Source organism: Populus nigra, chromosome 12, assembly GCF_951802175.1.
Source record: "Populus nigra chromosome 12, ddPopNigr1.1, whole genome shotgun sequence".
NCBI classification, from domain to species: domain Eukaryota; kingdom Viridiplantae; phylum Streptophyta; class Magnoliopsida; order Malpighiales; family Salicaceae; genus Populus; species Populus nigra.
In genome coordinates this window covers 1,264,159-1,286,410 of record NC_084863.1, presented here as the reverse complement: position 1 = coordinate 1,286,410, position 22,252 = coordinate 1,264,159, and the positions used below count along the sequence as shown (strand labels likewise).

The window sequence follows — 22,252 nt, the reverse complement described above, 5'->3', positions numbered from 1 at the left end:
AAAAAATAAAACAAATCATAAAACTTAATTTTTAATTACTCCAATACTAAATGATAAATTAAGAGAAAAAAATTATATATATAAAAAAAAACTCTAGTCTATCAAATTAACTCGTAAAACTCGCAATTCATATCATAAGAGTAAGAGTAAGACAATCTAATAAAAAATAAATATAAAATAAAAAAATATTAATAAAAAAACAAATATTTTTTTATAATGCCACACTAAAACATGGAGAGAATTATTATTCATTGCTATAGTAATTTCTCCACCACATGTTTTAGTTAATTGTTAAAAATAATATTTGATACAGAAATTGATAGCCCTGGCCTCAAAATACAGAGAGGCGAAAGCCCTACGGACACTAGGATGGACAAGGTTCCTCTGCACCTTCTGTATGGAATGCTTGTTCTTAATTTTTTTCATCTCTGGACTTTGTTTGAGATGCGTCTGTTGAAGTCTTCATGGGCTTGCAAGATCAGGTGGTCGTCGTCCCATTCTTCACGATACATATTTCGCATGGCACGCCAGTTCTTAAGAATCTCACTGTACATTTCAATTCTCCATTCTTCAAAGCATGAACACCGACACTGGGAGGCAAGCCACTTGTTGTAGTCATTCTGCAAAAAAGAAAACAAAACATCGGGTAAAAAGGCATAGAACACTAGAAATTAATGAAATAAGTTGAAGATCAGCATTTAGCAATACACTGTAGCTACCATACATGAACTGGAAATGCAAGTTCGTTAACTTCAGGATCTTGTACACAAATAATGGAGGAAGAGGATTCACATTCAGGGAGCCAAGGGACAGAAGTTTGCAAGGCTAGTGGTTTGCTAATTCATGTTATAGATGAGAACCCCCGTTATATTATACTATTCATTAATTTTAATTAAAAGAATAGATATTATAAGATTTAAAATCGTGATTTTTTGGTCTTTGTAGGCTCTGATCCCAATACCAATTGAACTATATTAATGATAATTTTAATTAAAAGGAGAAAATATTGTACCAAAAAAATAAAAAAGAGGATAGAAAGCTCTAACAATAGTGGACAACCAAATCAAGTAACAAATGATTTCAAATTCAAGCACAAAACAACCAATAAATTTATGTCATTCTATCATTACCAATAAGTTCAATAACGAAAAAACATATTTATTAGATAGCAATATAAATTATATTTCAAAATTTCATTTAATAGTTTAAACTTTTTGATTAAAATGGTTCTTTATATGGTATCAGAATTTTATTGACCAAATGATCACGAATTCAAATCTCACCATCTCATTCTAATTTATAAAATTAAACACAAGATAGTATGGACACATGCAAGTTTCAGGTCAAAACAACTTTCACTTCAAGGGCATTAAAGAGTAATGTAAATTATATATTAAAACATCACCTAATAACTTAATTTATTAGGTTGAGATCAAATTTCACCACCTTTATTCCAATTAATAAAAATTAAATACAAGATAATGTAGATATATATAAGTTTCAAGTTTAAAAAATTTTCATTTAAAAAGATGTTTAGAAAGTATTATAAATTATATTTTAAAACTTTACCTAAATGCTTAAATTTTTAACTTAAGATGGTTACTCGACAATGTTACGACAATGTTAACTTGAAAGTTTCCCATTGATGCAAGGCCACTAGACTAAGGAAGAGGAGGATAAACTTCAACCAGACATAACATAAGGCTTACTGCAGAGTCAGCTAAGTTATGAGTGTGATGCTTAGGTACACCAGAAGCTTCAAGTTCAGAGTAGTAGATCTTAACATCTTCCATCATGTCCTCTTGTGAAGGAAGCGCAATTCGACCAGATAAAACACCAGCAATCCACTTGCTTTGAACTTCGAACGTTGGGAAAGGGAAAGTCTAGCACCAAAATCATAAGCAAAGGATTACTTTCGATAAAAGCTAATACATGATGAAAACAAGGACATATATATATATATAGAGCTCAACCCAATAGGGTATCCCGACAAAGGAAAGCCACGGGGCCAAGATTGGAGGGAAAACATGCTTGTACAATGGCCCCACACGATTGTCATCCACAGTCACGATGCCATCAGTTTTCAGAAAAGGGAAGCCATATTTGTACCTTAAACACAACAATTGATGCAAAGTAAAAATCCAATCATTCACTCAGACAGTTTCTTTAGTCTAATTAAGATTTGATTTTAACCACAATGAATTGAAGCCAAGTGAAAATTACCCGGTGCAGTGCAGAATAACGTCAGCTAGGATAACAATGCCATCTCGGAAAATGACAGTACCATCTTCACATGCTCTTTCTATCTGCATTATTTTGGGGAAAACAAGGCAGCATGTTAGATCAAGCCATCTGCCAGCAGTAGGGTCAAAACACTTGACAAAACCTCTCATGTCACCACCACCATCCACTCTCAACTTGAAGTGATGCTTATACCGTAGAATGAAGCCATATGTTATCATATCCAGGCTTTTTTTCGTACGTATCATCATCTACAGCCGATCTACGAGCAATGTGAACCTCTTTGGCAAGTCTAGCAATTTCCACGGATATATCAGCAGCGCTCGCAGAAGCTCCTATCAAAATTATGATCTGACAATGGAGGAGCATTGTTTAATAAAAGAGAGGACGACGCAAACAAAGATAACAGACTAACAGGTTAGGCCAAGAAAAGGCGTAAAATGTGACATACATTCACAGACAGGAACAAAAAATTTACACAAATTAAGTTTGCTGAGAGTTGCATCAACAAGAACCAAATACAACAAACCAGTTACATTCAGAATTATTCTTGGAACTTCTGACACCCCCTTGACAATCTAAGCATCCATAACACAAGACTGTCCGCCAAATATTTCAAAGTACACAACTTGACTTCCCAAAATTTCACAAGAGATTGCCTTTTACGTACAAACATGTAGATGACTTTTCTAGAAAACTCTCATTGCCTGCAATTATGAAACTCATTCCTTTGTGAAAAGCCTACACATCTGATAAGCTTGCAAACAGTATCGATCACACCGATATGCAAGTGTTCACGTTAGATTTTTCCAGCAGAAAATATTGCGCCACAAATACATGAACCAACCAGTGCTTGAAAACACCATAATGTTTAGCCAGTATCATTCTAGAATTAAAATAGATGTATTATGAGATAAAGAGAAGTACAAGATGCCATACATACTTGATCCCTGAAAGGCTCAGGAATACGATAGTTGTGGCTGTGTATCTGCTTCCCCGGCCACAAATTGATGCCTGAAACCATATCAATGGTATTAACGAATAAGAATTAAGAAGACAAGTAAAGAGTGAAGGCACCCTCACACAAGTAAGAACAGGAAGGCAATAAATAAGTAATCATAGTACACAAAGCGCAATAAAGTACTGCAGAATCATGCTACTGCTAAATACCAGGAATTTCAGCGATACGAGGTTGGGTGTAATGTCCAACGCAAACGACAACAGCATCAAAATCCTCATGATCAGCAAAATCATCACCTCTATCATTATCATCAAGTCTCTTCCTTTTTGACTTCACTTTCCATTTCCCACTATCAATCATCTCTACATTCACCACCTCACACCCAAACCTCACCATCTCTCCAATCTCAAATTCCCTGGCATAATCCTGCAAATACATCAACACTTCTCTATGACCCGGAAACCTTCTCGGGTCTCTTCCCTCACCCTCTCGGGTCACAAACGGGTAGTCCATAAAACCCATCGTCTCCCTTGGCAAGTTGGTCCTGAGAGACTCGTAGAGACTTGAGTGAACAACAGGTCGGGTTAGATCAAGCCCGAGAGGGTCGGGTTCTACACGGGGATCGTACATCCAGAGACCACCAACTTGGTCATCTTTCTCAAAGACCACCACTTTGTGACCCTCTCGGTGGAGCTCACGTGCCGCCACCAGACCGGCGGCTCCTGCCCCGATCACGGCGACGTGGTGGGAGGAGAGCGCATTGGGTGATGCTTGCATTTTCTTTCTCCAGCTCAGGGAAGGGGCACGCCACGCTACAAATCCATAGTTGCATCGCAGCACACTGTTTTGATGCTCCCTCGAAAAAAGTCAACGTCTGAGTGAATAATTGGTGGTCTGCCTGTCCTTTTCAATTTCTTTCCGTCAATGGTGAGCGGAGACGGGGGAACGCAATGGAATATCTGCATATTTATTTGGGTAAACTGTAAATTAGTATTACTGTTCTTTTAAGAATATTTTCGCTTTTATTAGCATGTGTTTTTTTCAAAAAAAAAAAACTTGGCAATTTTTTTATAATCAAAATAGCACTTTTTTTCTCTTTTTATCTCTCGTAATTTGTGTTATTCATCTAACAATTTATTTAAAAAACCATGCCTTTAATAGCTACAAATTTAAAAGTCGTGTTTTTTTTATTACAATATATATAAATTATAGTTTATAATTTCCATGGAAGCCACCAGGTCCATGGCTTGTTTATTTCCAATGAAGCCGACGACCCGGTCAAACATTCTTTAGCATGGCACAAGGTAAATATCAGGTCATAAACACTCATGAGATGCGTGCGTGTTCCGATGGGTGGTCGGTTCCAGCGGAGTCGAGCGTGTGTAGCAGTGTGGTAATGATTACTTTTTAAATAGTTTTTTATATCGAAATACATGTTAATAATATTTTTTTATTTTTTAAAAATTATTTTTGACATCAGCATATTAAAATAATCCAAAAAATACAAACTGCACTCAATTTTAGTAAAAAAAAAAATTTTAAATTTGATCAAACACAAATTCCATCGCAGAGCCAAACAGGCTTAACAACCAGATTCAGATGATTGCTTTATTTTAACCCCCTTGTCGTGCAAAAATATTTAGAAAAATAAAATAATTTAAAGAGTCACATATGACATTGTAATTCGTCAGTTGTGGTTGTCATTTGCAATTCTTTAAAATTATAAATTTATTAGATATAAGATTTAATAAAAAGAAAAGGGAGAGAAAAAAAAATTTAAGATACATCGAAACTTGATGATGATATCATCAATATTATTAAAAAGATCTCGACAAGATAAATTTAATAATACTAATAAAAATCATCAACAATGATCAAAGTGGATCAAACAAACAACTCAAAAAAAACAAATGAGTCCTAATATTTTTAGACAGTTTGTGCAGTCTATTTTGTTCACTGATTGTAATTTTTTTGGCATTATTAAATTTATATTGTGAAGATTTTTCTAATGATATTGATGGTGGTGTAATCGAAGATTCGATTTATCTTTAATATCATTTATTTTATTTATTTTTTTCCATTCTCTTTTTTATAAATAAAATGGTTCTGAAATCACGCCAAATCTTCAAATACGATATCATTGGTGTCGAAATAAAATAAAATAACATCAAAGTTCACAATCGGCTTGTACATTCTCACGGGCTGTGGAAAGCTCCTGTTGCTAAATGTTGAGGACTCACAGCTAAAGGATTCGGAAGTCGATGCATCTCTTGTGAAAAATATCGGAAATAATAAAAATAAAAATAAATGTGTAACTGAGGAATAATTTTTTTTAGTCAAAATAAAAAAAAATAACTGTAACAAGGATCATCAGCCAACTGGTTTAAACAATTTCAAGTAATTTGGACTGAATTTAAAATGTAAAAAATAGACGTTATTTAGTATATAAAATTAAAATGATCTCATAAATAGAAAAGCAAATTTAAAAAAAACAGTTTTAAAAAAATTAAAATCAATTCAGAATAATATTTTAAATTTATGACTCAGATCATGAGATCGATATGACATCATTAGAGACAAACCTAAAAAAACAAAGAAACGAGATTCTTAATCAAATAAATTTTGAGGGATAGAATTGAGAAAAAAAATCAATCAAAAACACAATGCAAAACAAAATAAATAGCAATTAAAAAAATTAGGACTAAATCCAACATAAAAATTAACTAAAATTAAATGTGTAGGGAAAAATTAAATGAAATTAAATGTTTAGGAATGTAATTGAAAAAAATTAATTCAAAAAATAGCAATTAAAAAAATTATGATCAAGTTTGACATAAAAAATTAAATGAAAGTAAATGTAGATAGAATTGAAAAAAAGCAATCATGAAAATGATTTAGAATAAAAAATAAATAGCAATTAAAAAAATAAAAACTAAATTAAATAAAAAAAATTAAATAAATAAAAATAAAATCGATAAAATCTAATTAAACAATTGCAATTAAAAAAAAATTGAATTAAAAAAAAATTAAAGAGCTGATATAATTTTTTTTATCGCCAGCTGCAATCCAAAAAAAAAAAAAAAAAAAAAAAAGGTGAAATGATATCAAACATCGTATCATACACACACTCCAGGTAGGAAAAAAAACACCACTTAGACAGGAAGAGAACGCTGATATTTTTTACATTAAATAGTAATTTCATTATTACAACCCACGCTAATCCAAGGCATGTCTATATAGGTTTTCCCACGGGATTTAGTTTCGGTTAATAAAGGATTCGAAAGTGTTTTTCGTTGAATTATGTGGCAGGATTTTTCGCAGTTCAAGTATGATTGCCATTATATTTGTGAAAGACCTGAACAGAAATGAATATGATACTAGAAATGCTGTAAACATTGATGTCTGAAACAAAGGGGTGAACAACAAGCCCCATGAAATCATATGAACACTATACTTTGCTTCTGTAGTTTTACACCTTTTACAGCAGGATAAATCCCGCTTTGTTTCATTATTATAAAGGAAATGAATTTGAGGAAATGGGAGAGACTCGTGAGGGTAACAATTCAGAGTATACAGTTGCTGTTCACCATACCTCCTCTTCCCTTTATAAATAAATTGAACTAAGAAGAATGAAAGAGTATTTTGTAGTTTCTGCACAACTAGTTGCATGACACCAGATGAAAGCTTTGGCACTGAGGCACCACCACAGACGGCTAATCTTCTTGACCCCTTCGGAATTCATTGGCCAAGGAGGAGGAATGAGATGTTCAAAACAAAGATCCACGTGAAAACACACATTCAATCTACACCTTGCAGGCTTCACCCCACCCTGCGTGTTCTGATTGAAGATTATCAATTCAGATATTCGTTATCAAACATTACTGGCCAATCTGCCTGATGAGCAAATCCTGGTGCATGCTAGTTTAATTACAGTCCAATCCACATTCCTCCAGAAGTGGACCGTTGGACTTGGCCAAGAACGGATCGATTCGAACCCACAGAAGCGAAAAGATGGAAGCAAGCAAAATTGACCACACAATGATGATTGTGGGAGTTCTGTTCTGTCGGCCGAGTAAACCTTTCAGGAAAGGATAAAGGTGAACTATCACCCAGAATGCAAAGAAAAGCTTACCAAACAGAGGCCCCCATGACTCATACCCATTATTTATAGCATTGGAGACACCAGCCACGACTCCAACCAGGTTTATTATCAGCAATGTTGTTGGTGGGATGAGCAACGTGGTCCACTTAAATGCATACAGCTCTGAGAACTCATCGTCGTCTCCTCCTTTAGACGTAACAGTGAAGTTCGTATCAACACCAGCTAGAACCTTTAAAAGCCCCTGGAACACTGCAAATAGATGTGCTGATACCCCTCCAATCACCCAAAATTGTTCGTTTCTCCACCATTCGTCAATACCAACCCCACTCCATCTCATTTCCAGTATACTTGTTGCGAAAATACAAATGAAAAGAGACAAAAACCACAGGCTGGCAGCATTGCTGAGCTGCAAGTTGAACCAAAAAAATAAAAGATTAATAAATAAATCTTGAAAAGTTTATACCATATTTTAAGCAGAATTTAAACAAAACCAAATCAATACCTCCGGAGTGATAAATTTCCCAGTAAGCAAGCACACTGCAGGAAGAGTACAGTACGCCAGTAGAGGAATGGATGTCAAAGGATAAACAGTAGCATTTATGTAAGACAGACGCTCCAACCACTTCAAACCCCCTCCATATCCGTACCAAAGAGGACAGTGCCGGCTCAAAAATATCTCAACTGATCCAAGAGCCCATCTAAGGACCTGGTGTAGACGATCAGAAAGATTAATGGGTGCCGAACCTTTAAATGCTGGCCTAGAAGGAATACAGTATATTGATCTCCATCCATGACAGTGCATTTTAAAGCCTGTCAATATATCCTCTGTAACAGAACCATAAATCCACCCTACCTGGAGACGGAAAACAAATTAATGCCGAGCTAAACCTGGCTGTCATAAAGATTATATCGAGTGCAAGCTCTGAATATCCAACAAATAAATCTAAACATTCTTTTTACCTCTTTGCCCCATTCTGTTTTATCTTCATAGCCACAGCTAATGACATGGATGGCTTCTTTAAGCAGAGATGCAGGGCTGGCACTTTTCAGCGTGCCACCATCCTCTAGCAGGGTAGACGCTACAAACACAGAAGATTGTCCAAACTTCTTTTCCAATTTCTGCTCAGATGTTACAGCAACACTTTCACTTTCAATTCCTGAATTCAAGCTTTTTGAGTTAAGAAGACAAAATTATTGATCCAGCAGGACAATCAGTAAGGACCAGGACCACAAGCATAGAAAAGAAGCAAAATGAATCCTCCAACAAAAACTATGTGCTTAAGAAAAGCTTGCAGACTATCACATCAAACTTTCTTCAACAAACAAATGAGGAGTCACATAGAACTTAGTTTAAAATCGCCCTGCAAACACTGAACACTTCCTAAAAAATTACATGTCTGAATTGTCCTTTGGCCGCATTCTAGAATCAGCCTTTGCCAACAAGAAACTGGCAATCTCAAAGAAAAAGATCAGCAAAAACATATTGATGTGGGAAATCATAATCAAGCTTCGTTAACATAGGATGTCTAGATGCTGTTTTTTAGCTCAATTTTTAAACCTATTAGTAACCATAGACAGTGGAGGATATTGAAGCTATAATTAGACCAGGATTTGAAGTGTAAATTAGTTACAAATGTTACCTTCAATTCCCTCTTCAATACCCTCCAAAGCACCCACAGGTTCAAATGTCTTAGAGTTCCTCTTCTTTAACTCGGACTTAGGTTTGTTTATCTTCTTCTTCTTTTTCCTTCCCGAACAGAAGCATCCACAGCACCACTTAGGCAAGCAGTTGCATGTCCTTGTTGGTGGTTTCTTTGTTTTTGGGGCATCATAACCATAAAGCGCGTGCCTTCTGAAAACACATCCAGTCCCGACATATATAGGTCCTTGAATGCCATCCAAACCTCTCATATTGATCTGTAGTGATGGAGGAATTGTGCATTAGACAGACAAATTTCAGAAGCAATGAACAATCCAGAAGTTCTGATACACGAATGCTTACATCAAAGAATACAGTGTTCCGGTTGGCATATCGATCACTCCTATCAATGCCATCAAACCTCTGTGGGAACTGGACATAGCACACTCTCTTTCCAAGTAATGGATCCATCATGAAACACATTGCTTCTCTAAGAGCCTTACTGTTGTTGATGTAGTGATCACAATCCAAATTCAAAAGATAAGGAGCATTTGTTAGCACGGCAGAGACTCTGACCTGTTTGACAGATGAGCACATGAATTTAAATAAACATCACATCCCGATTAACTTCAGATGAACATGTGAAAAATCCAACGTCTTTTCCCTTTTGAGTTACTCACCAAAGCATTCATAGCTCCAGCCTTTTTGTGGTGATTAAATCCAGGTCTCTTTTCTCTGGAAACATATACCAGACGTGGTAATTCATTTCCATCAGTGTCATGCCCTCCACTTTGGCCAAGGAAAACCTATGAAGCATTGACAAAAATTGTCTATTCAAGAATGGAATCACTATCAGAAGTGCATTAAACGACGATAGATATTCACATACCTGAATCATTCCAGGGTGATCACGAACATTATTCCCAGGCCATGGAGTACCATCCTGCATTGTCCATCCATCTTCTGGGACCTTATGAGCCTTGGAAACCAAAGCATTGATCCGAACTTTAAACTCTTCATACTCTCTCTGCAATTGGAATAAGTACAAGGGTTACTTTACAAACTGGCCAACAAAGGAGAAAAGGGGAGGGAGAGAGAGAGACAAAAGAAAAAATTTTGGTTGAAGCCTAATCACCTTCATTGCTCTTCGTTCCCTGACAAATGAAGCCTGCACCTTATCTTTCAAATAATCTATCTTTTGAGCAAAATAAAACTCCGGTGCCCGAGGTTCAATGCTAAATTTCTTACAGAAAGGGACCCATTTCTTTGCAAATTCAGATGTTTCTGACAATGCCTCAAATGTCAGCATAGCAGCACCATCATCAGAAACGTAACACGAAACCTTGTCAACAGGGTAATCCACTGCAAGAATGGACAGAACCGTGTTTGCGGTCACCAGAGGGGGCTCTTTCAATGGATCAACGGTACTAACATAGATGTCAACTGGACAAAGCTGAGAAGCCTGGCCTTCCTTTTCATACCTGACAAACAAGTTAGGGCCATAAGTTCAACTAATGTCTTGCCAGTGGTTTAGTTGCAGGAACCAAAAGCAAATGACGGATTTCTTACCTCAGAGACAATCTATCAAGATAAGTTTCCCTGTCAATAGGGAGCCACTTTGGGAATTGATCAAGAATCCATGAAACGGCGAACCAAATCTCACAGATCACAGATATAAGCCATAAAGCAAATGCATCATTCACAGGATGTGTGACTCGATAGTGGAAGAAGAACCCAAGAACAACAAGTCGAACAATGATGATCATTCGGTAAGGATTGATTTGGCTGGACGGAAGAGGCATTTTTCGTGATAGTGGTTGTCTTGCCTCATCCATTCTGATCAACAAGGAATAAATTTTATTTCCATAATCAGTAGTGCTTAAGATAATTGACATTTAATAAGCTAGGAGTAGGAATTTGAGAAGGCAAAGAAAAAGAAGAAACTAAGAGCAATTGCCACTGATATTCTTCTACAGTCTATAGTATTTGCCAGCATTTTAGCAAGAAGACTTAAGTTTAAAACACAAAAGAATGCAGAGTTTGTTATTATTTTAAATCTAATTAAATTTCCATTAAAAACTAGATTAAAACTCTGAGGATAAAGAGAGACATACAAAAAAAAAAATATGGTTGAGTACTTGAGCCATATAGTGGATGCAGAAGCTAATGTTAAGAATAACAATCACCAAACCATGCTAACTAATCTGGAAAGAAGAAGAATAAAAAAAACTTAGAGACAGTTAATTATGCAAGGAATTATAAATAAGTGAGGCTTCATGTAGGTTGGTGCTAAGGCTTACAATGGGAGATCGGGATCATCACCATCACAGTCCCCGTTTTCACTCTTCATCATCTGCAGATTGTCCTGTTTTTGCTTCCAGCTCTCCATCCTCTCCTTCCATGCAATACTTCCATATCCATAAGCAGCCAAGTCCTTGGAAGGATCCATGGATCTTGGTTGCACTGCAGCAGCCAATTGGCTTTCAATTATAAAAAAGGAAAAGCCAAGATCCCCCAATTTGACTGAAAAAACAGTAAACAATCGGCAATGTAGAAATGATTACCAGGAACGGCAGAATCTGAAAAGGGGAGGGGGTGGATCCTTTTTCCACTGCCACCAATAGGAGCCATGTATGAAGGGACCAAAGCATGTTGTTCAGGAGGAATGTGATCAACCTGCAAGTCATGAAGGATCATTTTTTTAGTACAATATTTTTGGAAAACCTTAAGACAGGACAGGAAGCAGAGCTAGGTACCATTTGACCATTAGTAAGGAGAGGGAATTGGGGCAAAGGATGATGAAGGTCGTGAGGCAGATCGGGATCATAGTGACGCATAGATTCAGGTCCTCCAAGACCACCATGGTGCTGCATATCGTGCCTGTTGCTATTCCTTCCATCGAAATTGAACTCGTTTTCCAAATCATCAATGCCATCTTCTTCTTCATCCCCATGGACTCTCGCACATCCTTTGAGACGCTTGAATCTAGTCTTGCATTGAGGGCAGACTTGATTTCCTTCTCTACGCTCATACTCGTAACAAGTTCTACAAATGGGGAAGGCACACTCGTTGCAGGCCACAAAAAGCTCCCGGTCCACCGTAAGCCCCACATCATCTCCACATATGTGGCATATTTGCCTGCTCACTCTCTCTAGCGATCTCGGCTGCAACGAAGAATTAACAAGCAAAATGTAGAGTTGAGACAAGATCAGTTGAAGGAGAAGAAAAGGAATATGTAGGGAAAGAGAAACAGCTGCTTACAGCAGATTCTCCATCTCGACGGATAACAACAAGCTCATTTCTATTGTGAGAGCCGGCCACCAAACCTGCACTCACTTCCATTGCGGAATATTCCTCGGCAGCAATCTGTTGTTTTTTTTTCCTTTTCTGTTCTTGCTATTTATGATGGGATCAGTGCCAAAAGAAAGGCAGACAAACAACTATTCATCTTGCTTGCTAGCCCTCCTGTTTTCAATTAAATTTAATTAAAAGCTCAGCCACTTAATCAAATCACGATCAAGTCTCCAAATCATTTATCTTTATTTTAATCCATACACATAAATAATTCCATCCACTTCATTTGATTGATTACAAGCCCTCCTCGTACATGCCAAACCACACAAAGGAGCAACAATATCTTAGCTAGAACTAAATCAAGAACATACCTCCGCTTAAAAGCAAAAACCCACATTCAGAAACTGATTAACTTACAAGAACACGTTGAATCATGTCAAGATTTTGATGATCATGCTTTACTAGAATAGCATAGCTTTAAGCAGAAAGATTTTGAAATTCTGTTTTGCGAAAACTGGAAACTTGGAGGGAAATCAAGGTTTGTCAGCTACCTTTTCTTCTACTTAAAAGAGTACAATTCCCAGTGCTGTATTTAGAGATTCAAAGATAAAGACAAGGCAAGGTAAAGGCGAGGAGGCTAACCTTGTTGGCCCTCTAGCTCCTCTTCATTTTTCAGAAGAGGGGAGATTTAAAAGCAAAGAGACAGCAGTAAAGTGGGAGCTTTCAGAAGTGATGTCGGTAAAGGAGATGTGGCTGGTGTTTTTTTGGGTGTAGGAAAGAGTACGAGTCAGCAACGGTAAACAACCACTTGCAGGGGTAAGAGACAGAGATGTGGTACCATGCAGTACGCTAAAGACATGCACCGACAGTCCCTCTCTAAAGTAAAACTTAGAACATGGCCACTGGTTTGGTTTGGATCTACCTTAAGCTAAACTAAATCATCTTCCTCGTAGAATAAATAGTTCCAGGGAGACTTTTTTCTTGATTAAGCCTGCGATGAACTATTCCTAAAACCACATCAATCAATCATTGGGGTAATTATAGATCAGTCCCTAGTTTATATGCTCATGAACAGGTTAGTTCTTGATCTTCAAATTCTTGCTAATTTCTCCCTATACTTACTTTGGTATCCCTTCATGAAATTCAATTTATTACACATTCTTTTACGTAAAAAAAAATATTAATTTTTTTATAGAATATGCTCAATGATGATGTCAAAACTAGTTTTAATTGAAATTAAAATTTTCAATACGTTTGAGTCAATTAAAATGATTTTAATGTAATGATAAAGTCAATAGTTTTTACTTATTTTTTTAACTAATAAAACAAAATTCGGACAAATACGTTTAACAGAGAGAGATACTGAGGAGAAATTAACAAGAATTTAAATGAAAGGGACTTATTTATGACTAATTACATAATTGAGGGACTGGATAAAAAGAGTTATATTCCCTGGATCATTTAATCCCCTCCAGCTCACAAGATGGGCCCGCCTGTCTCTCAATAATATCGGAGGAACTGCTATGACATATTTAAACGACAAAATAAATAAATAAATAAATAAATTCACTACGGTCCATCTAATGGAATTTGGTGGCTCGATAGGCTCAGACGACCTAATGCCCTGCCGTGGGTATCTTTAGCCGATCTTATATTATATATTTTTAGTTAGAAAAAAATAAAATAAGAGGTTGGATGGAAACTTTGTTCAAGGGAGAAGAAGCAGCCTCCGGGATCTGTGCTCTCACTGGTGGGCTGACCGAAGAAGACACTTCACTGGTCTTTTTTAGGGTAAAATGGTTTGTCTTTTTTCACCTCATTTATCTGTGTTCGGTAGAATGGTAGAATTTTTAATGTCTTGGAGTTTTTCGCAGTGAAGAAGGTTTAAAATGTTTCTTATTGAAAAATATATTAAGATAATTTTTTTATTTTTAAAAAATTATTTTTAATATCAATACATCAAAATAATTTAAAAATATTAAAAATATATATTTTTTAAAAATAATAATTAAAATTTAAGGAAACGCGTCCCAAACACACAATAAATAATGTTCGAGCTGCGTTCCGATTATTTATATTTTAAAATATATAAAAATATTATTTTTTATTTTTATATTAACATATCAAAATAATAAAAAATATTAGAAAAATATTAATTGTAAGTTAAAAAAATACTAATAGTGTTTAACTCTAAAAATAGGAGTAACAGTTAAGTGTGAGTGTTGTTTGTTTTTTTTTTAAAAAAAGTCAAAATATATCATCGAAGACCTAGCTTGGTTTTGATTAATTTGGTTAAATTAGTTAAATCATTTTTAAATTTAGATACATCAGCAAGAAAAACAAAACAAAACATTATTATTTTAATAAAAATAATTGATCTGGATAAGCATTCCTTGTGAATAACTTTGTCACACAAATATAAAATTCATCATAACAATTATGTATGATTGTACTTAAATATAATATTAAAGTATCTAATAATCTTTTTTGCGACAATTTGCATTGCAATGGGCTATGTGTATTTTTGTTTTTGGAGCCCATGTATATTTGGGCCTGTACATATGTTATCTATCACTTAGTCTTGGGCTTGGGCTTGGGCTTGGCCCTCTCATCAACGAAACCAATTCACGACTTTGACCACCGAGGGAAAGAGACGAAGAGGTGTGAGATTAAATTTAATCATTTCATACACACACACACACATGAAAGCTATTGATTGAGAAAAAAAATAAATAAATCAAAGAATAAGAAAAAAGCACCATTCTCCCAAGAAAGTGATGGCTAATCTGAAAAAACCTAAAATAATTACAAGGCCTATGTGGCCCAATAGTCGGGCATGCGACTGTTAATTTGAACAGAAGGCCTGGCCCGAGCCCAACTGAGCTGTACTCTAACCATTGGCAGTTAGAGATTTGAATTTGGATCTCGTGGCCTTAGCTAAGGCTTCAATATGAAGCTCAAATCTTATATCTTCTTTTTTTTTTAATTTTTATTTTATTTCTTATTCACGAATTTCTATTACCTACAGCGTTGTCACTTCCCTTTCCCTTTACTTTATCATATGAAAAGGATGCAAGGATCCACGATAAAAAAAATAAAAAGAACTTTATAAATCGAAATATTAGCTATAAAACTATAAAAAATTACTGAATCAAATTATAGTTGTGATCCAAATTGCTTTTTAAAAATATTTTTTTATTTGAAAAATGATTTTTTTTAATTTTTAATATCAACAAATCAAAATCATCATAAAATATTAAAATAATTATAAATTTAATATTTTTTTCAAGCTAAATATACTCTTAAAATATAATTAAATATAATTTAAAATATAAAAATAAATGATGCAAAAAACATAAAAATCATACTTGAAAATGACAACATTTAAGTGGATAATAAGAAAGGATTAAGAGTTTAATATATATATATATATATATATATATATATATATTATCTAAAAAGATCCATCATATTATTTTTTTTTAGATTAGAAGTAAATTTTTTCTAATAGAATTTTATGGAAGCCATCTACGTTTAAAAAATTATTTTTTTACTGTTTTTCTAATGCGTGAAACACATAAAGATAAAACCTTAAAAATATTTTAAATTATTTTAATTTAACTGAAAATTTAATGAACAAAAAAAATTGATTCTATTATTTCTTGTTAAATTGTTAATAAGTGCAAATCCAATTTTTTAACCAAGAAAAAAAAAGATAAAAAAAAATAGCGATGCTCCCTGTAGTTCGAGAATTCTAATAGTGTCTACTAAACGATGCCGTTGGTACTTTCTCCTTGGAAATAACACTTTCCGTAACCCCTCCAAAAACCACTAAACCCAGAAATTTCCCTTGTCACTTACACTGGAAAAGAGCTTCAATGGCATCCTTGTTGGTCTCCATCAACTTCTCTATGCCTCTCTCCGCCCCTAAATTCTCATTCAGGGTAAAAAGCCAGTCATGCCCATCTTTTTAAAGCCAACAATTCTTATGTTTAACTTATTCTTCTTGAGTTTAATTTCATTTTAGTGATGCAAGAATTGGGATTTCATAGTTGAAAGGATCTCCCTTTTGTGACTGTGAATTGTTGCTGCTGCTTATTCTTATGATATTATTGAATAATTAAGTGGGTTTTGTTTTGTTTTCTACTTTGTTTTTTAGAAGTGTGGTTTTTGTCATAAAGGAACGAACTTTATGGTGGAAAACAGTGCTAGAGAGAGTATAATGAGGTTGAGGGGCTTATGAATTTGTTGGGTTAGTGTTTTTATTTATTTATTTAGTTAGTGTTTTGGATGTGATTGAGGAAAATTAAGGGTTGTTGCCTTGTAGGATTTGGAGTTTGATTGCCCTTCTGTTTCCTTTAAAGATATGGATATGCTACCTGAAAGTGTATAGAAAACTATAATCCTGATGGCTCTTTCGAAGGAAACTACGAATGCATATTGTGTGAAAAGAGATGAACCATTGTGGATTACTTCTCATTTTGAAATTTTGAATACAACATTGCAAACCACTGGATGTAAGTATTAGTTAGTTGTTGGAAATAGCTAGTATTGAAAGAGCAAAATTTATGAGAGGGGAGCATGTAGAATAATCTGTATGGGTACAGTAATCATCGCTTCCCTAAAGTTTAGAGAGGAGAAATGTTTTCACATCAGAAGCCAGTTAAAAGATTTGAGATTGAACAACTTTAAGCACAATATTAAGTAAAACTGTAGTTTTGTTACAGAAGCTGATTGGTGGGTTAATTACGAAGTCTGTGCTTGTCATTTGTTTCTAGCTATTGAGTACTAGGCGGCATGAAAATTAATTATCAATTCTCTTATTGAAAACTAACAATTGGGTGAATGAGTTTGCGCTTTGTGATTTTTATGTGATTTTCCTTCCAGGAATTACAACAAAGGAAATCAGCTTTTACTTGACTATCAAGCCAAGCAACAACCAGGACAGGTATCTTAGTTTCACGCCAGCTACCAAAAAGAGTTGAAGAAAGATGATTTATCATTTTCAGTTGATAGTTTAAATCATTTTTGCATGTCATGGTAACACAAACTTTGAAAATAAGTAACTTTTATAACATGATATGTTGATTTCAGTTAGTTAACTATTATAACATGATATGTTGATTTCAATTAGAGGTGCTCTATGGAGTGAGGTATGTAAGAGTTTGACTGAGTAAGGAAAACTTCTTGTTAAAATAAAAAAGGAAAGGAAAGAAAAAGGAAAACGGTCATTGGAAAAGCTAATAGATAATGCATAAGAAACATTTAGGCCTGCCCTTAACTTGCTCTCTTATATGTCTTCAAATTTTGTTTACAGCAACCAACCGATTGGTCCCTTGCAACTCAATTAGAGAGATACTTTCTGTGAATCAGAGCTTCCGTGGATATCTAACAACACCCACCAACCTTTATTACGAACTTGTTTCTAGTTGTAAGTTCTTATACTCACAAAACAGTAACTGGTTATTGGGTGGGACCAGATATAGATGATGGTTGAGGATTTGTAGAAGCTTTCGTTAATCAAATTTCTTGATTTTTTTAAAATCATGAATGCTCTGAATGGCTCATTATGTAATTCTCTTACTGTAGAATTGATATTGAATGTGAAATATCAGAAATATCAGAGAATAATGAATTGCTTTTGATAATTAGACCAAAGTACTATAATTATGAAACCGTCCCTTTGCTTTAATGAAAAAAATTTCATTATATATATGAATCTCTGAAATTTTATGATGGTGTGTTGGAATTAGGAGCCATGTACTTCTGCCCAAACCACAAGAAAGAACAAAAGCTTGCTTACACACCTACCAAGATATTCTGTTTTATGTTCTTGATGATGTTGACGGTGGAGATTTTTTATGAAATTCAATTTGAAGTGAATCTGTTTGTTTCAGTCAGAGCTATGTTATAACAGCATCATTTTCTTGGTACTAATATTGCAAAAGTTTTGGCATGTTCATGCTGTGGATGGAATACTTGATTTTTGTTTATACCCGTTGTCATTGCTGAATGACACTGGTGTATTTTATCTTGCATCAATTTAGTTCCTGGGACCATTGAGGATCAAGGTGAGGATTTTGTTTTCAAACTTGAAATACAAATGCAGCTCTTGAATTTGTGTCGTAGGGCTCGCAACAATTTGCAATAATGCTGCACTTGCTTATGGCAAAGCTGCTACATTGCACATGGACAACCCATGATCATATTATCCTGTCCTGTAAAATTGGTGCACAAAATGTGGTCCAACGCTTGTTCGGTTTGGTTTAATTCGGATTCACTGTTGCCAAGTGCTTTCCAACAAGCAATGTGGTGCAACCAGGTTGTGAAACTCAATGCCGTGATTCACGGTCGGAGCCCATGGAAGCAGCATTGATTGAAATCATTCTATCATGAATGTCATTACCTAATATTGCATTGACATATAGTTGGTCCCAGAGTCTCGAGGTTATCAAATAATTCATTGTATCAAGAAAACCCTTAATGATGTTATTTGCGTTGGTATAGTTGGCACTTAGAATGTTTTCAAGTTTCATCCTTTGTCTCTCACATTTTCTCATATCATGTATGATTTCTCTCATTTTGTTGGGAAACAACTTTAAGTGGGACGTCTGTCCTTTCCTCTCCCTTTTCTATTAAGAACAACTAAGATTCCATCTTTTGTTGAAACAGATGATAGTTGAGAAGTGGTCCCAAAGAGTTTAATGAAGCCCTTGGTTGTATACTGAAGCTTGAAACCCTAACTCAATTTCTAACATTAATTTATCAGGGTTCTATCAATCATCTTTTTATGGGGAGATTACCGATCCATTTACTGGTATAGTTAAAAATAAGCATGCATCAGATTTTGATAGGATTTTCTCGACAAAACACGTTATGTAAAGCCTCAATATTAGTGGTCCCGATTCTAGGGCTATGCAAACTCTGAATCTAGTACATATGTAATCTTTTTTAGCCTTAAGTTGACTAAATAATTATGCATCTGGTAACTTCACTTGTATTCCGGAGGAAGAATAAAAAAACAGGTTACAGCTACTTCTCTTTCAGGAAAGTGCGGTGCATAAATGAGCGAGAGGATTCAAGTACGTATTTACAAGAAGGAAATTCTTAAAAATAATGTCACTCTACATATGACTTGGTCAATCGTCTCCTTTTCTCTCCTCATTCATAGTACATGTAAGTAGAAGGGGAGAGATAAGGGTGCGCAACAGGACTGCTCAAAGAGCAAATCTGAACTCAGTAAGAACAACAATGGGAGGTGCAATCATTATTTGCTAATTTGTTGAACTACATCTGGTTAATGCTGGAGAACAATTGAAATGTATACAATCTCTGTTTAGGTTCTTGAATTCCATCTCTAGATGCGGTTTCGGTTCGAAGGTTAATGGAGCTGCCTTATAGGTCGGCATATTGCTTGATTAGCATGCTTTAACATCAGGATTTATGGAAATAGATGAACAAATATTAATGAACGCAACAGCTGGTTATAGCAAGCTGCTGTAGCTGTCTTTTGGTCCGATATTCTTCATGATGAAAATCATCAAGATTGAATTAGATAAGAAGGGATCAAGATTACACAGAGATATTCCATTTACAGAATGGCGGAAGCAAAACAAGCGAGAGCTAGCATTAAAGCCAAGCAAAAAATTTCTGCGATCTGCAAATGGCTCTTATAGCTAAACTATCAGTCACTGAGCATACTTCTCCATCTGTTAATGTGCACAAAACTAGCACTGTCTGGTTCAAGGCAGTGCTTGAATTTTTTGGGTGGCTTTGTGTCATGTATATGTATAATCAAGGTATACTAGTAATAAAACCAGTACCGAGTGACATAATACACAAAATATGAACAAGAACAGCACTGTTCTTCACCCATGCACAACAAACAGATAGATGTGGGTGTGGATGTGCCTGCGAGACAGTGGAAAAGGAGGAGAACGCTGGACTGATGCTATAAATTAAGAACAAAGAAGAAACATAATTTCATTTTGATTAATGGTAGGAGTTAAAAAGAAAATTAGCTTCCATTATCTATTCACTGAAAACATTTTTTTTACTGCAATCTGAAGTATTCACCTTCGTATCTGAAATCAATGAACAGAAAATTAGAGGTGTTCTTACTCAAAAGCAACAAAAAATAGTTTATTATAGTTTGATTAGCCTTATAGTCCTGATTTCTAAAATCTAATTAGCATGTACAGTACTTATGAACAAGCCAACTTGTAAATGGTGTGAGTGTATTCAGCAATCACCATCACATGCATCAAGCTAAGAGATTATGTGAAAATTAATATTAGAAGCAAAATCTATGGTAATTAAGTGGAGTATGCCATCTAAAGCATAACATAGCTAAAAATTTTACAGATTTGTCTCCTTGAGGAAATAAGAAAGAAACCCTAAACTCATGACAAAGATTAAACATTATACCTCAGAGGAGTAATTCATGAATTCACACAAGAGTGAGTCAAAGCTTTTGCAAGTCAAGAACTTCAAATATTGCATTTTGTCAGGAGATCCAAATCTTTATCAAGCAGGCAAATCTCCAAATTCCTTTATCTTTTTTGTTCATCAGTATCTTCATCTTCTTCTACCTCGTTATCTTCAATATTCATAAAGAAAACTGAGCAATATTTCTCAGGATGGATTTGTGAAAGAGCTGCCGTTGCCCTTATCAAGAATCCTAAATTCTATTCCGTTAGGAGCTTCAATTTGCTGCTGTGGTTGGAAATTTATATGGTTGGATTCTTCAATGTCTTGTTCAGTGCCAGAAGCTTTGTGTTGATTAGCTGATCTCTCCCTTTCAACTTCTCTATATCTATGCAAGTACCTTACTATAGCCTCGGCATAGTCATCAAACCCTAGAGAACCTAGAGCCCAACAGATGTCATCTCCGTTCACTGTCTTGCGATTCTCCTTATGACACTTGTCGGATGCCTCACCGGTTACGAAACTTATAAATTCCGTTGCACATTCTTGCATTGTTTGTTTTGCTTCTTTGGAAATCTTGGCAGTTGGCGGCAGGATTTGCTTCATAATCCGACCCACATTAGCAATAGGCAACAATTTATCTTGCTCCTCCTCCATTTCTTTTTGGTTTGCTTATGAATTTCTTCTTTGCTTTGCAAGCTATCATGTGTATATAGATGCATAAACACATGTGTATCGCTCAATAAGCACATGGCCATGCTTCACATACCATGTGATATACAAGATATTGATGCTACATACCCATACCGTGTTTTTAATATAGTAATATATATTATTAGTTTAGAGATACGGTTTAAACCAACAAAAATTAAATAATAAATTGTCAATGTCATAAAAAAAATTAGAAACATTTTTATAGTCTTTATAGATAATTATTTTTTGAATGAATATTTTTTTAATCTATTTTTGAATTGAACGGTGAGTCATATTTCTCGATATCTGTACATAAATAATTATATAGTGTTTATAGATAAAATTTTATCGAAATACCCATCATCAAATTATGAATCCATGATTCTCGAGATTTTAAAATTAAATTTGGAATTGATCTCTTTGTTATTATAAAAACTATCATAACCAAAACAACTTACTTTACCAATTGGATCTGAGAAAATATAACATGATACAACTTAAAGGGTTGCCTCCATATAGTCTCCAATTATTAAGTAACCTAATTATAATTTTGGAAGAAAAAACAACACGAACAAAAGAAACGAAAACTCTATTCGTTGATCAGCAGCGTCTTCTTTGCCAGCTAAATTTGAGAACATGGCTTGGTGAACATAAACATTATAGTAACCCTAGCTAGCAAATTAACCTAGCAAGTCCCCAAGCTGCAAAGCTTATTTTATGGTCCCCCCCCCCCTGTAGAACCTCTATTTTAAACTCCATAAAATCTGCAACCATTTCTGCTTTGCAGTGTCTTAGGATTGTTCGTATAATACTATTTTCTACTATCCAAATGAGTGGACTCCGTTTGTGCACGTTTGCATTTTGGGGATTAACCTAAACACAGTACCTAAAAATT

General features: G+C 34.9%; 3 protein-coding genes and 1 long non-coding RNA gene across 6 annotated transcripts; 1 reads left to right on the top strand and 3 right to left on the bottom strand.

Moving 5' to 3' along the window:
- Positions 1-188: 188 nt before the first annotated feature.
- Positions 189-4,146, bottom strand: LOC133669257 (flavin-containing monooxygenase FMO GS-OX-like 4). Its single transcript, XM_062089321.1, has 7 exons — positions 3,412-4,146; positions 3,185-3,255; positions 2,437-2,592; positions 2,224-2,306; positions 1,974-2,109; positions 1,710-1,883; positions 189-620 (listed from the first exon to the last, which is right to left on the bottom strand). Exons 1-7 carry the CDS (start codon positions 3,977-3,979, stop codon positions 423-425), a joined length of 1,386 nt encoding a protein of 461 aa, XP_061945305.1. The 5' UTR covers positions 3,980-4,146; the 3' UTR covers positions 189-422.
- Positions 4,147-6,605: 2,459 nt separating this feature from the next.
- LOC133670048 (probable cellulose synthase A catalytic subunit 3 [UDP-forming]) lies at positions 6,606-13,144 on the bottom strand. 3 transcript variants are annotated; one of them, XM_062090460.1, is made up of 14 exons: positions 12,880-13,144; positions 12,205-12,408; positions 11,700-12,107; positions 11,508-11,619; positions 11,244-11,406; positions 10,513-10,779; positions 10,079-10,424; positions 9,833-9,970; positions 9,624-9,749; positions 9,307-9,519; positions 8,945-9,221; positions 8,265-8,461; positions 7,807-8,157; positions 6,606-7,710 (listed from the first exon to the last, which is right to left on the bottom strand). In XM_062090460.1, exons 2-14 carry the CDS (start codon positions 12,283-12,285, stop codon positions 7,126-7,128), a joined length of 3,264 nt encoding a protein of 1,087 aa, XP_061946444.1. In that variant the 5' UTR covers positions 12,286-12,408; positions 12,880-13,144; the 3' UTR covers positions 6,606-7,125. The 3 variants fall into 3 exon arrangements, with proteins under 3 accessions (XP_061946444.1, XP_061946446.1, XP_061946445.1); XM_062090462.1 differs by having other exon boundaries at positions 12,789-12,890; XM_062090461.1 differs by lacking the exon at positions 12,880-13,144 and adding an exon at positions 12,609-12,782.
- Positions 13,145-16,018: 2,874 nt separating this feature from the next.
- On the top strand, positions 16,019-17,885 carry LOC133669640 (uncharacterized). Its single transcript, XR_009833932.1, has 3 exons — positions 16,019-16,181; positions 17,125-17,185; positions 17,555-17,885. It is a non-coding gene; the product is annotated as an uncharacterized LOC133669640 (long non-coding RNA).
- A 2,628-nt stretch (positions 17,886-20,513) lies between these two features.
- LOC133670187 (nuclear transcription factor Y subunit B-4-like) lies at positions 20,514-21,423 on the bottom strand. The gene has a single exon (XM_062090691.1). The coding sequence runs from the start codon at positions 21,319-21,321 to the stop codon at positions 20,872-20,874; it is 450 nt and encodes a 149-aa protein (XP_061946675.1). The 5' UTR covers positions 21,322-21,423; the 3' UTR covers positions 20,514-20,871.
- Between the last annotated feature and the right edge of the window lie 829 nt (positions 21,424-22,252).

What these genes read in the sequence shown, in the direction of transcription:
- LOC133669257 (XM_062089321.1), bottom strand. Translation starts at nt 3,979, where the DNA reads ATGCAAGCATCACCCAATGCGCTCTCCTCCCACCACGTCGCCGTGATC. An exon ending in TCGTATCGCTGAAATTCCTG is followed by an intron (nt 3,256 to 3,411) that starts GTATTTAGCAGT and finishes ATATGGTTTCAG; the next exon opens with GCATCAATTTGTGGCCGGGG. An exon ending in TTGTCGGGATACCCTATTGG is followed by an intron (nt 1,884 to 1,973) that starts GTTGAGCTCTAT and finishes TTTTGGTGCTAG; the next exon opens with ACTTTCCCTTTCCCAACGTT.
- LOC133670048 (XM_062090460.1), bottom strand. Translation starts at nt 12,285, where the DNA reads ATGGAAGTGAGTGCAGGTTTGGTGGCCGGCTCTCACAATAGAAATGAG. An exon ending in GTCGAGATGGAGAATCTGCT is followed by an intron (nt 12,108 to 12,204) that starts GTAAGCAGCTGT and finishes TCTTCGTTGCAG; the next exon opens with CCGAGATCGCTAGAGAGAGT. An exon ending in GGAAATTTATCACTCCGGAG is followed by an intron (nt 7,711 to 7,806) that starts GTATTGATTTGG and finishes TTCAACTTGCAG; the next exon opens with CTCAGCAATGCTGCCAGCCT.
- LOC133670187 (XM_062090691.1), bottom strand. Translation starts at nt 21,321, where the DNA reads ATGGAGGAGGAGCAAGATAAATTGTTGCCTATTGCTAATGTGGGTCGG.